The sequence below is a fragment of the Miniopterus schreibersii genome, assembly GCF_964146895.1.
Source record: "Miniopterus schreibersii genome assembly, chromosome: 2".
In the NCBI taxonomy this organism is placed as follows: domain Eukaryota; kingdom Metazoa; phylum Chordata; class Mammalia; order Chiroptera; family Miniopteridae; genus Miniopterus; species Miniopterus schreibersii.
The window spans coordinates 185,961,432-185,975,596 of NC_138102.1; the positions used below are offsets into that span (position 1 = coordinate 185,961,432).

Consider the following 14,165-nt stretch of genomic DNA (forward strand, 5'->3'; position numbering starts at 1 on the left):
TTCAGGCCCTCTCGCCTCTGCAGAGCCCAGGGCGGGTGCTCCCCGGGGCTCTGTCCTGCCCTCGGAGGAGAGTGGGCAGGTTGGGGAGCGCCGGGCAAGTGACTCCGGCTATGGGCTCAGGCAAGTCCCTCTTCCTCTCTGGGCCTCAGTCTTCTCCACCATGAAACGGGTGAATTCGCTTCCCGTGGCTGATGTAACCACAGCCCACAAACTTAGTGCCTTAAAAAACTCACATTTTTTTATCCCAGGGCTCTGAGGTGAGGAGTCCAAATGGGTCTCATGGGCAGAGGTACAAGGTCCTTTCTGGAGGCTCCAGGGCAGAATCCCTTCCTCGCCTGTCCCAGCTTCTTGGAGCTCACGCATTCCTTGGCCAGTGGCTCCATCTTCCACCTTCAAGGCCAGTAGCGGCTGGTCCCACGGCCTTTCTCACTCCACAGCTCTCTAAAACGGATGCTCTGCCTCCTGCTTCCACTTTCCAGGACCCACCCAGATAATCCAGGATCATCTCCCATCTCAAGGTCGCCTGATCGGCAACCTTAATGCCATCTGCATGCCCACTGCAAGGCGGTGCCAGAGAGCACAGGCATAGGCACTGCTCTCCACCCTGACAGGGTGTCTGCCCCTGACACGGGCACCAGGCGGGGGCAGGTGAGAGGTGATGTTGAAAAGTCCCAGCCAGGAGCTTCCTTGGGGTGGGGAGGAAGCTGTGTTTCCCGGGGCAGTCATTCCCGAGAGCTCTGCTCTCTTGTGTCTCGTAGACAAAAATTCTGGTATTTGAGAGTCACTCCTTTGGCTAGAGCCTTGCTCACTGGGGTACTGTGAAATGTCACTCCATAGGAGGCCGGCTCTGCTGTGGCGTGTGGAGGTGGCAGATGCTCCGGATTACGGTCCAGCTCTGCCACTCTCCAGCTGTGTGCCCAGGAAGAGTTAAGCTCTGTGTGCTTCCTCTGTAGAAGGGAGTGAGGGGCATCTGGCTGACGCTCACTGAGACCTCGCCACTGCCCAGCTCCGCTACTGTGAAGGGAACTGCCTGGTGGAGAGCTTCGCCCATGAAGAAACCAAGCTCCGAGAGGTGGGCGGCTTGCCAAGGGTCACACAACGGGAACTGCCTCAAAGCCCCTCTCTCCTCCCGCTCTAGAGCCCAGGACCCCCTCAGGGAGCTTTGCAAGTGGCCCTGGCCGAGTAGTAAGAAGCAAGGGGACAGCCACGCAGAGGCCAAGGATACAACACTCAGAATGAGCTGATGACTGACTTCCGGCAGCATGGGGATCGAGTCCCCTGAAACACCAGGATGCCACCGGATTCTGGACCTTGTCTACATGCGTAACTTCACGGCCTCGCCAAGCTCCCGAGAAAGACCTCCCTGTCCCCCGTGCGCCCCCAACCCCGCAAAAGGAACAGATAAAAGGAACAGCCGGAACCAGATAGGTGAATACAAGCATCTCCCTGGAAGCTGGGGAGAGAACGCAGTGGGGAGGGTGGCGAGGGGGAGGGACCCCAGGACTCCGGCCTAGAGCTGAGACCCTCAAAGGAGGAGGTCATCAAAAGAGGGGAGCGTGGTCCCAGCTAAATCTGCCTGCCAGCCAAGGGAGCCACCGGGCAATGTGGGGTCTGCTTCAGGGCTCCAGGTAGAAAACATAGTGACAGTAATGATGTCCCTTGAGGATCTACAACCATGCTGGCTGGGGTCACACGGCCTCACAGACGGGACCCCAAGTCAGGGAGTTACGTGAACAGCCCCAGATTGGGGGCACCTCGTTATGACTGTCAGAAGCAAACCAAACTCCCTTCTGGAGGAAAGGCCTTCAGGATTCCCGGGATGACGCTCAGCCAAATATAAACTTAATAAAAAATGATGAAACAGCCTGGCCGGTGTGCCCAGTAGTTAGAGCGTCGGCCTGGCCTGCACACCACAGGGTGGCAGTTTGACTCCCTGTCAAGGGCACGTACCTGGGTTGCAGGTTCCATCCCTGGTCCCACAGGGGCGCAGGCAGGAGGCGACCGATCCACGTGTCTCTCTCACATCCGTGTTTCTCTCTCTCTCTCCCTCCCCTCTGCTTTCCTCCCTTCCACTCTCTCTAGAGATCAATGGAAGAAATACCCTCAGGTGGGGATTAACAAAAAATAAAAAATAAATAAAAAAGATGAACCACAGGGAAACCAGCCATTGTGAGGTGAGAGTCGATAGAAACAACAAAGACTTAGCTGCCCCTAAACTCCAGATACCTGAATGTTTGAAAGAGAGGACGTGATAAAAGGTGGAAAAAGGAAGAAAATAAAAAAGGAACATGAGTCTTAGAGGAAAAGACCAGACCGATTTGGAAAACAACCAAGCAGCCCTTTTACAACAGACAATATAAATGTCCAAACTTGAAAGTCCATGAACTAAAACAGCTGAAGAGAGAATCGGTGAGTGGGAGCACAGACCTGAAGAAGTTTCCCAGGGCGTGGCATAGAAAGGTAAGAAGACAGAAACTATGGAGAGAGGCGAGGAGGCCGGGAGGACAGAGCGAGGGAGGCTCACGTGCGCATAACTAGAAGCACAGGCCTGCAGGGTGAGGAGGGACTAATTGGAGGAGGGAGGGAGGTACGCGCTGTTCCAGGCAGAGGGAACAGCATGTGCCAAGGCCCCGAGGAACGCACCCAAAGCCAGTGGGCTGGAGCCCTTGCTCTGTTGCCCGCCTTGTGCAGGGCAACGCTGGGGCCTGGATGCTTCAGACACTCTTCCTGCCCCAGTGGCAGGTGGTCTGCTGGGGGCCCAGCTGCAATGAGTCAGCTGTGCTGCTGCCTGGCTGGCTCACGCCCCCCGTGACTGCCGTCTGCACCCCTTCTCCTCTCCCGCTCCCAGGCCATGTGGTCCAGGTCGAGCTCACCCCAGCCCTTCATGTTTCAGGGGTTGACAGATGACGTCAGGCAGGTCAACTATAGCCAGCGAGGCCCCCTTCTGAGACTGTTTTTAGAACAGCCAGGCAGAGGAAATCTCCGGTTCTGCCGGGGCTGCTGACGGGAAAATGCTGGCTTGGAACTGCCGTGAGTGAAGCCAAGATGAAAAGAGGCAGAACCCCTTGGTCCTGGACCCAGCCACGCCTGAAGGATGCCCTGGACTTGGCAGTTACGCGTGTTAACACATTTCCTCCTCTGCTTGAGCCGGTCTGAGTTGGTTCTCCTGTCACACGTAACTTCATACTCCATCCATGTCACATAGGGAAGCCCCAAGGCCAGGGACCTCCTGGAGACCCCCGGCCCAGCCTGGGGGTCAGGAATGCTTCCCAGAGGAAGGGACAGCTAGGCTAGGCCTGATGCTGTGTCGGGGTTAGCTGGGGGAGAGGATATGCCCAGGCAGGCCGGGGCGGGCATTGGCTGCCTTCCTGGGAGTCGTGCGGCTCTCACTGGCTCCTGGGTGCAGACTCTGCCCGGGCAGGCCCCCGGCTCCTGCTTGGCTCTCAACAGCACCTTACGATGGCCTTGGGCCTTGGCAAGGGCTGGAGGCCTGAAGGGGGGAACACCTCAGAAGAACTGCAGGGGGTAGGGCAGGCCAGGCCCCTGGGGGTCTTGCCTCATGAGTCACGCTGGTGTTAGGTAGGACGCTGACCTCGGGATCCAGCTAAAGTATGTGAGGGAAGTGGCGTCGGGAGGCTATCAGCCCACATCCGTTCCTCTCCAGCCTCCAGCCTGTGCCTCCAGGCCCCTCCAGCTAAGTGCCCCTCCTCCAGGAAGCCTTCCTTGACCACCCCAGGCAGAACGTTCCTTCCTACCCCTCATGTCCCTCTGAACCCAGGACCCCTCACAGATCACAAGTCCTGGCTATCATGGGATGCGGTCAGTCGTACGCATGTTGTATTTTCCTTCGGCTCATCTCTGTCAGCCCAGGATGCGGCCAGGGCCTAGCAAGAGCGCCCAGCGCTAAATTAATAATGAGGTTGGATGAAATTTTGAGGTTCCAGTTACACTGCATTCACCCTGTGCCGGGCGCTGTTTTAAATGCTGTATAAATACTAACTCACTGGATCCCCTAACGCCCATTGGCAGTATGTCTTGTTCAATCCCACTTAACCGGCGAGGAAGCTCAGGCACAGAGAGGCTCAGTAACTCGTCCAGAGTCACACAGCCTGTAGGCAGCAGAGCCACAGGCAAGCCCAGGCCGTCCCTCTGGAGTCTGCGCTCTTACCCCCGGGCCTCTCACATCACCACCCCACGTGCACAGTGAGGACACCAAGGACCAGGGAGGCCAAGCGGCCAGTGGCCAAACCCTCCTCCCTCCTTGCCTGTCTCTTCCCTCCTTAAACAGGAGCTGCAGGGCCTCGGGTCTCACAGGTCACTCATCAGCTCTCCAGGCTTCCTTGGGGCCGCAGGCAAGCTCTTTCCCACAGAGGCAGAGCCAGCCCGGGCCCCTCCTCTCTCCTGTGTGGTGGTTTTGCCCGTGGGCCTCCTGAGCGACGGGCAGGCTGTCTGTGGTCTGCGGGCGTGTGTCAGGGCTGGCGGCTGACGGGTTCAGCCTTCGTGGATAGAGGCTGGCTGGGCAGCGACCTGGGCCTCCGGGTTCCCCGGTGACGGCAGGGCTGGCTCTGGGGCAGCTCCAGGAGGGCGCAGAGCCTGTTCGGGGATCCAGACCTGCCCCCAGCCCTTGAGTGAGGCTCTGGCCGGATGCCCTGCAGGAGAGCTTCTTGCTTTGTTGGTATGATGGGGATGTTCTAGGTTCATTGTTTTTGTTTTTTAAGATTTTTTAAATTGTTTGCATTGATTTCTTTTTAGAGAGAGAGGAAGGGAGAGGGAGAGACAGAAACATCGACGAGAGAGAAATGTCCACCGGCTGCCTCCTGCCGCCACCTCCTGGGGATCGAGCCTGCAACCCGGGCATGGGCCTTGATTGGGAATCGAACCAGACCCTCCTGGTTCATGGGCCGAGCTCAACCGCTGAGCCACCCTGCCGGGCCAGGAGCAGTTTCTTGAGTTACAGCGTCAGTATCTGTTGGTTCCTATGATGAGCCGTATGTTAGAGCTCTGCTGCCCACCTCCCAGTTTCTCTCAGATCCTTTTATCTCTCATTTCTTTTTTATTTAAAAAAAAAATTCTCCCGCTTTCTCTCTTCTGCTCATCGCAAGGCATCGCCCGGCGCGTCCGTTCCTCCTTGCGTCCCCTGTAGTCCTGTCCTCATTCCTGGAATGATTTGTGCTCTTATCACCTCCGCTCTCAAATTTTCTCCTCCAAGCATCTGTTTTCTAAGTTTTTCCAATTCTGAATTATGTGTTCTTTCATGATTTTATCATTTTCCTTAATGCTTTGGCCTCCAGTTTCATGTGTTTGGGGGGCAACTCTCTCTGACGCACTGTCGTATTCGTGGCGGGGCCGTCCACGTCCTATGGCCACCACCACATGTGGCTCCCTACGTTTGAATTCATTAAAATGAAACCATTGCAAACTCAGCTTCTCATTCACACCAACCACGTTTCAAGTGCTCGACGGTCGGGTGTGGCTATTGCATTGGGTGGCGCAGTGTCAGAGCATTTTCTTCATTCTAGAAAGTTCTATTGGACAGAGCTGGTCTGTAGGCTCACAATTGTCTGTCTAACTCTCTTTTTCTGTCCTAACTTTGTGTGTAGGGGCCTCCATCCTGCTCTGTTTCACTCCCTCTGGGCTTCCCCCCCACTGGCCACCTCTGCTCACAAGCCCCCCAGCTCCCTCTCAGCCACCACACCCACTCAGTCCCTTGGACCTAAGGACTCTGAGGGCTGTGCCCCCACCCGTTTCCTCCCTCTGGCCTCTGTTAGTGCCCCAGGCTGGGGCAGGCACTCCCTCGGCTCCCCCACCCCCACTGACCGCTTGGGCAGGCCCACCGACCACATAGAACTTCTGCCCCCAGTGAGGTCAGTGAGGCCAGGCCTGACTGCTGGCTGCCTCCGCATGGCTGTGGAGCCAGTGGAGGGTGAGAAGGAAGGAGGTTCCCGGTCCCCACCCCGAAAAGTAGGGAAACTGAGGCTCAGAGAGGCAGAGGGACTCACCAGGGTCCCACAGCTGGTAAGACCCAGAGCCTAGATCCAGGCTAGCAGCGGCCGGGTCTCTGTCCCCTCCCCAGGGGAGCAGAGGCAGAACTGCGAAGGAGGAGGGCCCTGACCACGTGGCCCTAAGTGGTGCCCGCCCCTGGCCTGTGGTGGCAGGAGGATTGGGCAGGGGCCACGGCCTGGGAAAGTCTACAACCCGCTGCCCAGGGGGCGCGGCGCCGGCCCCTGCAGTCCGCCTGTGGCCACGAGGTGGCGCACTCCGCTAGGCCCGGGAGCTAGAACCCAAGTTTGCGCAGAAGCCCCTGCCCCAGGCCTGCGGGCTGGGGGCTGGGGGCCTGCGGGCTGGGGGCTGCGGGCTGGGGGCCTGGGGGCTGGGGGCCTGCGGGCTGGGGGCCTGCGCTCTGCCGCCTCCCTGGGGCCGGCCCGAGCCCTGCTGAGGGGCCCCCACTCTGCAGAGAGCACAACCTCCCCCTGCAGGGAAAGGCCTCCACTCCAGGCCTCCGCCACCCCAGGCTGTCCCTTGTGCCACCGCAACCTCCCTGAGAAGCTGATGCACCTACAACAGGAGCGGCAGGCGGTTCCGTTGTTCCTGAAAAGCTGTTACTAAGTTGGGGAATCTTACTGGTGGCATTTTAAAGTCAAGGAAACATGGGAATGATGTTTCTGGGTGTCATTTGGCCGCTCATTAGAAGCACCTTGGCTGAGCACCTACCATGCTCAAGGCACTCCCAGGTTACTGAAGTGCAAAGCGCTGATTGACACAAAATAGAGAATTAGCGGGTCTCCAGCCCCCTGGACAGCCTGCACCGGCCCTGCGTGCCCCTGGCCTCCCCTGCAGGCTATGCCCACCTCCTCAGGGCCTTGGTAGAGACCACAGCCCCAGCCTGGGGAGGGCCTCTCACTGCTTCACTTCACAGACAAGGAACTGAGGCTCAGAGGGTTAGGTGGGGGGTGGCCAAAGGTCAACACAGCCTGGACCAGCGGCTGGTGGGGAGAGAGCAGGTCCCTGAGGTGTCCAAGGGCTGTGGCTGTGCTCAGAATCCAAGGTGGGACAACAGCTCTGAGGCCAGTGTCCAAGTCCAAAGGCTGGGATGGCTGGGGTGGGGGGGACAAGAGGAGGGGAACAAAGAGAGGCTATGGCTCAGGGGCAGGATGAGTGAGGAAGCCCCCATGGCCGTGGGCCCTGGCTGGGAGGGGCCTGTGGGCAGGCTGGCTCTTCTGAAAGAGTCCAGAATGCACAGAATTACCCTGTGGGTACTCAGAGAAAAAGGGCAGTCTAGGGAGGCTTCCTGGAAGAGGGGGGCACTTGAGCATGAGTGTGCCTGTAAAGAGCAGAAAGTAGTGAGATGGCCAGAGAAGACCCACTGTCCCTGGGTTTATAGAGAGGGACAGTACACTGAGCACCTGCTGTGGCCCTGGGCTGGGAGGCTGGGGTCAAATGTGGTCCCTGCCCTCAGGCAGAGCACAGGTTGGCGGGAGAGACAGGTTTAGAGGCAAAGGCCACCCATTGGTCTTGGTGCTGGGACGGAAGGAGGCAGAGAGCCCAGACTGACTAGTCAGAAGGTGCCCAGCTGGAGCCAGTGAAGGGTGAGCGAGAGCACTCCAGGCAGAGTCCACAGCCTGTGCAAAGGCCCTGAGGTTAGAAACAACCCCGGGTCAGGCACTGCTCTAGGTGCTGAGGAGGCAGCAGGAAGGAAACAGGAAGTGCCTCTGCCCCAGGGAGCTGATACGCTAGTTGGGAGACAGAAAATGCACAGAATAAATCAGGGTATTGAAAAGAATATGTATGTGTAAGTTTCCCAAGCTGCCACAAACTTAGTGGCGTAAATAACACACATTTATTCTCTTACAGTTCTGGAGGCCAGGATCAGCAGGGCCAGTTCCTTCTGGACGCTCTCAGGGGGAATCCTTTTCCCATCTTTTCCAGCCTCTAGAGGCCCCTGCATTCCTTGGCTCGTATGCCCTTCCCCCCTCTTCAAGGTCAGCAGCTTGGCATCTTCGGCTCTAGCTTCAGCTCTCTGACCTCTGGTTCCACAGCCACATCTTCTCGACTTCTGAGCCTCCTGCCTCCCTCTGGTAATTACAGGGGATCTTTATGATGACATTGGACGCACCTGGATAACCTAGGATAACCTGCCCATCTCTAGATCCTTAACATAATCACATCTGCAAGTCCCTTTTGTCAAGTAAGGTAACATTCACAGGGTCTGGTGGTCAGGGCATGGACATCTCGGGGGACTTTATTCGGCTTACATAATATTACAGTGTATTATATATTATCTTTCAGCGCCGGAAAGAAAAATAAAGCCAGAGAGGAGGGGAGGAGTGGTGGGTATGGGGCAGTTTTTAAGTAGGATTGGCAATTTAAAAAAAATATATGTTTTTATTGATTTCCGAGAGAGGAGGGGAGAGGGCGAGAGCGATAGAAACAGCAATGATGAGAGTCATGGATCCACTGCCTCCTGCACGCCCCCGGCTGGGGATCAAGCCCGCAACCCGGGCATGTGCCCTGACCCAAATCCAACTGCCATCTCCTGGATCCCAGGGCGACGCTCAACCTCTGAGCCACGCCGGCGGGGCAGGATCGTCGATTTTTAAGTAGGATTTTCTCTTGAGGGTGGACCTCGAGAGAAAACAGCACTTGAGCAAAGACCTGGAGGGGGTGCGGGTGGAGCTGTGCAGGCCTTGGAGCTGGAGCGCAGGCCACTCAGGGGGCAGCAGGGCCTGAGGCAGGAGCCGGTCGTGTGCCCCGGGGGTGGCCAGCAGAAGGTGGGCAGAAGCTGAGGGCAGGCGGGCGAGGTGAGGGCTGCGAGGGTCCCACCTGCTTCTCCGCGCGGGGGCCCTGCTGCACCTGCGGCCCAGGTGAGCGGGGCTGGGGCGGCTGGGCCCCGGGGACCGCGGCCCTGGGCACAGTGCGAGCGAGGACCTCAGGCTGTCTGGACGTCCCCACCCCTGGCCACGGGGGTGGTGGGGATGCCAGGCCTGAGCGGGCCTCTCCGTGCAGCGCGGTCTCCTTGACCCCGAGGTCACTGACCCCGCTGGTGGGAACTGAGCTCCGTCCCGAGTCCTGCCCCCCACGCGACCCTGCCAAGCAGAGGCGGCCCGGTGCGCCCCTGGGGGTGTCCAGCCGGCGGGCTGGTGCGCGGGGGCCCGAGGCCTCTGCCGGGCCGGACGCGCCGCGCGGGACCCCGTGGCGGCGACCGCGGGGGGCGGGCGGACGGGCCGGAGCCGCCGCGCGCGCACGTGGGTGCGAGTGGCCGGGCGCACGTGGGCCACCCAAACAAAGGCCGCGCCGCGCGACGGAGCCCGGGCGCGCGCGGGGACCGGCGGGGACAGGCGCGCTCCCGCGGGCCCGGCGTCCACGGCGCGGGGCGGGCGGCCCCTTTAAGGCGCGGCGTGGGCGGGGCTGCGCGGCGCGGGCGGGGCGGGCGCGGCGGGCGGGGCGGCGGCTGCGCAGCGGGGCCGGGGCGCGCAGACGGCGCAGCGGGACCGGAGCGCGCGACCTGGCGCCGCCGCCGCCTCCGCGCTCGTGGCGGGGACCCGCGGGGCCGCGTCCTCCGCGCTCGCGGGCGGGCGGCAGGTGCAGCGCGGCCGGGCGGCCGGCGAGGGGGGCGCCGCGGCGCGTGGATGCGAGGCGGCCCCGACCTGCGCTCAGGGTAAGTGGCGCGCTCGGCCCGTCCTCCCGCGCCCCGGGCGCGCCCCGCGCCCTGGACGCCGGGCCCGCCGCGGGGAGACGGACGTGGTGGGCGCGGGACCCAGGCCGGGGCGGTGGTCCAGGGCCGGGGCGTCCCCGAGGCCCGAGGGGGGCGTGGGCGCGGCGAAGGTCCGCTTCCCGACCCACACTTGGGGGGCACGGGAGGGGAGCGGGGAGCCCTGGGGCCCTGCGACCTCTGAGACGACCCCGCCAAAAAGTTGTGGGCCTTCGCCCACCCCCTGCGCCCCTCTTTCTGCGGCCTCCCCCTTTGTTTGGGGCTGTTTTGCTAGCGGGGCTCCCCTGCGCCCCGGTGCCCGTGCGGGAGAGGAGGGGGTGTCGCGCGGCAGCCCCCCCCTGGCCCTCACCTGCCCGGGGCGGGCCCTGCACCGCCGTCGGGGGGGGGAGCCAGAGGCGGGGGGGGGTGTCTGGCGGCTCCCTGCCCCACCCGGAGGCTCTGTGGCTAAAGAAGCAGCCACCCCCAGGGCTGGAGACCTAGGTCCCCTGGCAGCCCCGTGTTTCCAGAGGCAGGTACAATTGCGTTTGGGGGCCGCCTTTTGCAGGATGAGGTTCCCCCCTTGCCTTCCCTGTGTGGTTGGGGAGGATCCAGAGCCCTGAGCCTCGCGCGGCCCATCAGCCCAGCCCCGGGGCTTGTTTTCCAGCTGGGCCTGGCGGACCGCAGGGGCAGGGCTGGGCTGTCGGGAGGAATTTGGAGGCTGGCCTCCATCACGCACCTGCTCTGACCTTGGCCAAGAGGCATGGAGCCTCCCTGTGCCTCAGTTTCCCCCAGTAAATGGGAAGGGGGGCAGATGAGAGGGTTAGACGAGGTGATGCAGGCTCCCACTGACCCGGCACACCCTGGGCAGAGATCAAACACCCTGGCTAGGCTAGAGGTGCCCTTTGCCCCTGGGCGGCCGTTGTTTCCCTCACTCTCCCCCTCCTGTGTCCTAGGCCCATTTTGGGACACGCAGTCCGGCTGGGTGAGTGTGTGCCGGTTAATGCCCCTGCCCATGTCCCACAGTCGGTAGCAGGGACACCTTGGATCGGGGGGCCCTGCTTCTCCTTCCTGCTGCAGACCCCCCTGAACACTCTCTGCCTGGCCCAGGTAAGGGGCCACCTGCCTGTGCTCCCAGCCTAGAGCATGAAGTCGATCCTTCTGTAGCAGGTGACGCTGGGGCAGGGGCCGTGAACCCCCCGCCTCCCCACCTCCTGCCCCTGGACTCTTGGTGGGCGGTTTCCAGCTTGGACTTTGGGACTGGGAGGTAGGGGTCCCGGGACCTCTAGATGGGTGCCACCCCCTTGTCTGTCCTTCTTTCTTTTGAGCTGCCTGGCTGGGGGTCTGTGGGAGGTGGCAGCCCCAGCAGTGTGGCCTGGGCCCGGGCAGGGCCTGTTCCCGCGATATCTGCCTGCTGGCATCAGGAAACGTGGGGGAACTCTCAGAGCTGTGGTCTGCTCTCCCTGGCCTGGCCCTGGCCCTGGCCCTGGCAGTGGTTTAGTCTGTCTTTTACCAGCGCGGGCGGGGGCCCTTCCTGAGGGGAGAACCAGGGGGTCTGTTGCCAACCTGCCGCCGTTCAGGCTCCCCTTCCGCGCCCTCCACCTGTCTGCCTGGTCCATCCCGGAGTGGGTGTCAGGAGACGAATTGGTCGCCAGCTCCTGTGACCTCCGCTCTCCTCCGTCTCCCGGGGTCTCCCCTCCACCAGCTAGAAACCAGGAGGATCGGACTGGTTTCCCCAAATCACCATTTTTGCTGTGCGGTGGGAGAGGAGAGGCTCGGGCACAATGGAAGTGGAGTGTTATTAGATTCCAGCGCCAGTTGCCAGGGGAGCCGGAAGCCCGTTTTCTCTTTGTAACAGAGTATCTGAGCAATGCTACATTGTGACAGACGGCAGCTCCAAAACCAGACCACATCTCCATGGGACCCATGTAATCGAAGAAAGGGGGGCCTCCCTGACGTTTCCACAGCGTGACTCATGTTGGTGGCTGTGCCACGGGTACCCCGACATCTCATGGGCCCCAGTGAACCCTGTCCAGCTCCCCATGCTTTGTGGTTTGGGAGTTTCCCTGTGGAAGCCGATGTACCTGAGCTTTGTGAGGGATTGGGGTTCCCATCCTGGAGTGGCCTGGCCCCAGCCAGGTGCTACTTTGGGGGGGGACTACCCTCCTTGGGGAGCTAGGTCGTTTTCCTCTGGTGTGGGCCTCTGGCCCCTCGTCTCTGGTGTTAGGGCCTCTGCGTGCGTCAGGATGGGGGTCCTGCCGAGTGGCTGCAGTGGGGACTGGAGCGTTCCCAGAACGCCAGTTAGTGCTGGGTGGGAGGAAGACACTGGTTGCAGCTGAGGGGCCAGCCCCCCCCCCCGAGTTTCCGCTCCTCCCGTGAGGTGGGGCACAAGGCGGCTGCATCTGCTGTCAGGAGCACAGGAGACCGGTTCTGTGAAGAGCCAAGGGTGTGCTTGCTGCCCTGTGGGGGCCGCCGCCAGCGTTGGGGTTGGCAGAGCACCCCCGCGCTTGAAGAAGTTAAAAATGAGTTGCGGAGAAGGAGACGTGGGCCGTGAGAAGTGAGCAGTGGGAGGGATGCAGATGTCCTTGCCGGGGAGCCGGCCTCTGCTGGCCGGGCCTAGACTCGGCGCTTGCGGGAGGCCCCCCAGGCGAATGTGGCCGCTCGGGTGGCCCGTGGAAGGCCTTTGTTTTGAGGAGACTGGGAGCTGGCTTGGGGGCTCTCTGGCACTGCGGTGGGCGTAGGTCTGTCGGAGGCGCAGGAACTCTGGTGGGGTCTGTGTCCCGGGCCGAGTCTAGGGAGCTGCCCTGCAGAGGAGGCGCGTTCAGGTCCTCAGCTGTCCTGTCCTGCGGGCGTGGGAGGAGGCCCGGGTCCCTGAAGGTGATGCTCATTTAGTGAATAGAGTGGCTAAGGCACCGCCCAGCGCCGGGTGTGGGGCAGCCTGGTCCCTGCTTGGAGCCACCGCCGACCGAGAAGTGTAACCGGTAAACTTGAGGACCTGAGAACAGCAAAGCTGCTCCGATGGCTCCTATGGACAGAGGCGGGGAGGAGAGTGCGGACCCCTAATTAGAGAAGACCTTCCGTGTCTGCCCGTGGCCTGTGTGCAGGGGCTGGGCGGAGACGGGCCGTCACCCACCCTGATGACAGTCGCCATCTGAGGACCACTGTGTGGCATTTGAGTAATAACCAGGGTTGCGGTTATGTTTAAGCCCCGTGATTGAAGTCCCCTGCGGTCACACCGGAAGACAGGAAGTGTGGGCCTACCGAAAAATTAATAGTAGTTCTAGCAGTCGCTCAGTATGACCTCAGACGGTGTGCTGGGTGTTTTCCTGCGTCTGTCGTATGGGGTCCTCATGGCATACCTCGTCACCCCCTTCTACATTTGAAGAAACTGAGGCACAGGGAGATGGGCTGCCTGCCTGAGTCCCAGTTAGCTAAGCGGCAGAGCTGGCGTCGGAACTTGGGTTGTTTGGCTCCAAAGACCGGGCCGCCTCCCTAGTAACCCCTTTGTAAAGTTCAGTGTTTGGGATTCGTGAAAGAAGTGTAAGTGGGCCCGGCCGGCGTGGCTCCGCGGTTGAGCGCCGACCTATAATCCTGGAGAGCGAGGTTCAATTCCCAGTCAGGGCACAGGCCCGGGTTGCAGGCTCGGTCCCCAGTCGGGGGCGTGCAGGAGGCAGCCGATCCATGACGCTCATCATTGATGTTTCTCTCTCTCTCTCCCCCTCCCTTCCACTCTCTGAAATCAATAATGATCTTTTAAAAAGATCATTACAAAAAAGAAGTATAAGTGAATGGGAAGTTACCTCGAGGAGTCTCTGCTCTCAAACTTGCAGTGACAGCCAGAGGGCCCCGGACCTGGGCCCCCATGTTCTAACTGCCTGATATGATTGAGTTTTGTAGCCACCGGAGGCAGGTGCTGTTTTTAGCTTCACCTCCCAGAGCAGGAAGGCCTGGCTCAGAGGTGAGTAGCAGGCTGTTGAGTGGAAGAGCCAGGTTTGAACCCCATAGCCTCTGCTCCTGATGTGGGTGCCGTGTTCAGGGGGTAGGTGGAGAAACGCTTGGTTCATGGGCGGGACGCACAACCTCTCCAGGCCTCAGTCTAGTCACCTGGAAACAGGGTCTTGGTCTGGAATGCAGAGGCCAGAGGTCTGGGAGGTGGCCCTGGCCTGTGCTTCTCCAGGAGGGAGAGGGAGGTGGGGCTGGGGGGGATCTGCCCCATTCTCAGCACTGGCTGGTGTTAGGTGGCGTGGCCGTGATTGTCTAGGAGTGAGGGCTTCTGGAAGAGCTGTCACACTGGGCCCTGCCAGGTTGCTCTGCTCTGTGAAATGCAGGCGCTCAGAGAGCATGATGCTCTGAGTTAACCTGCCCCTCAGAAATAGGGGGCAGGGGGCTCTACCCTGAGTCCTCTAAGCCACCCAACTCAAGTTAAGCTGTAGGTGGGAGAAACCAAAAGCTCGGGGTGCCACGGAGGCCACAGGGGTTG

General features: G+C 60.9%; 1 protein-coding gene across 2 annotated transcripts in view; it reads left to right on the top strand.

The window, feature by feature from the left end:
• The first annotated feature begins 9,549 nt into the window (after positions 1-9,549).
• GRAMD4 (GRAM domain containing 4) overlaps positions 9,550-14,165 on the top strand; it is a 63,584-nt gene continuing 58,968 nt past the window's right edge. Inside the window, exon 1 of one of the 2 annotated variants that reach the window (XM_081125129.1) lies at positions 9,550-9,655. In XM_081125129.1, the coding sequence (XP_080981255.1) occupies positions 9,627-9,655 (29 nt within the window). In that variant the 5' untranslated portion in view covers positions 9,550-9,626. The remainder of the gene's footprint in view (positions 9,656-14,165) is intronic. The other variant, XM_081125128.1, reaches the window with a different exon arrangement.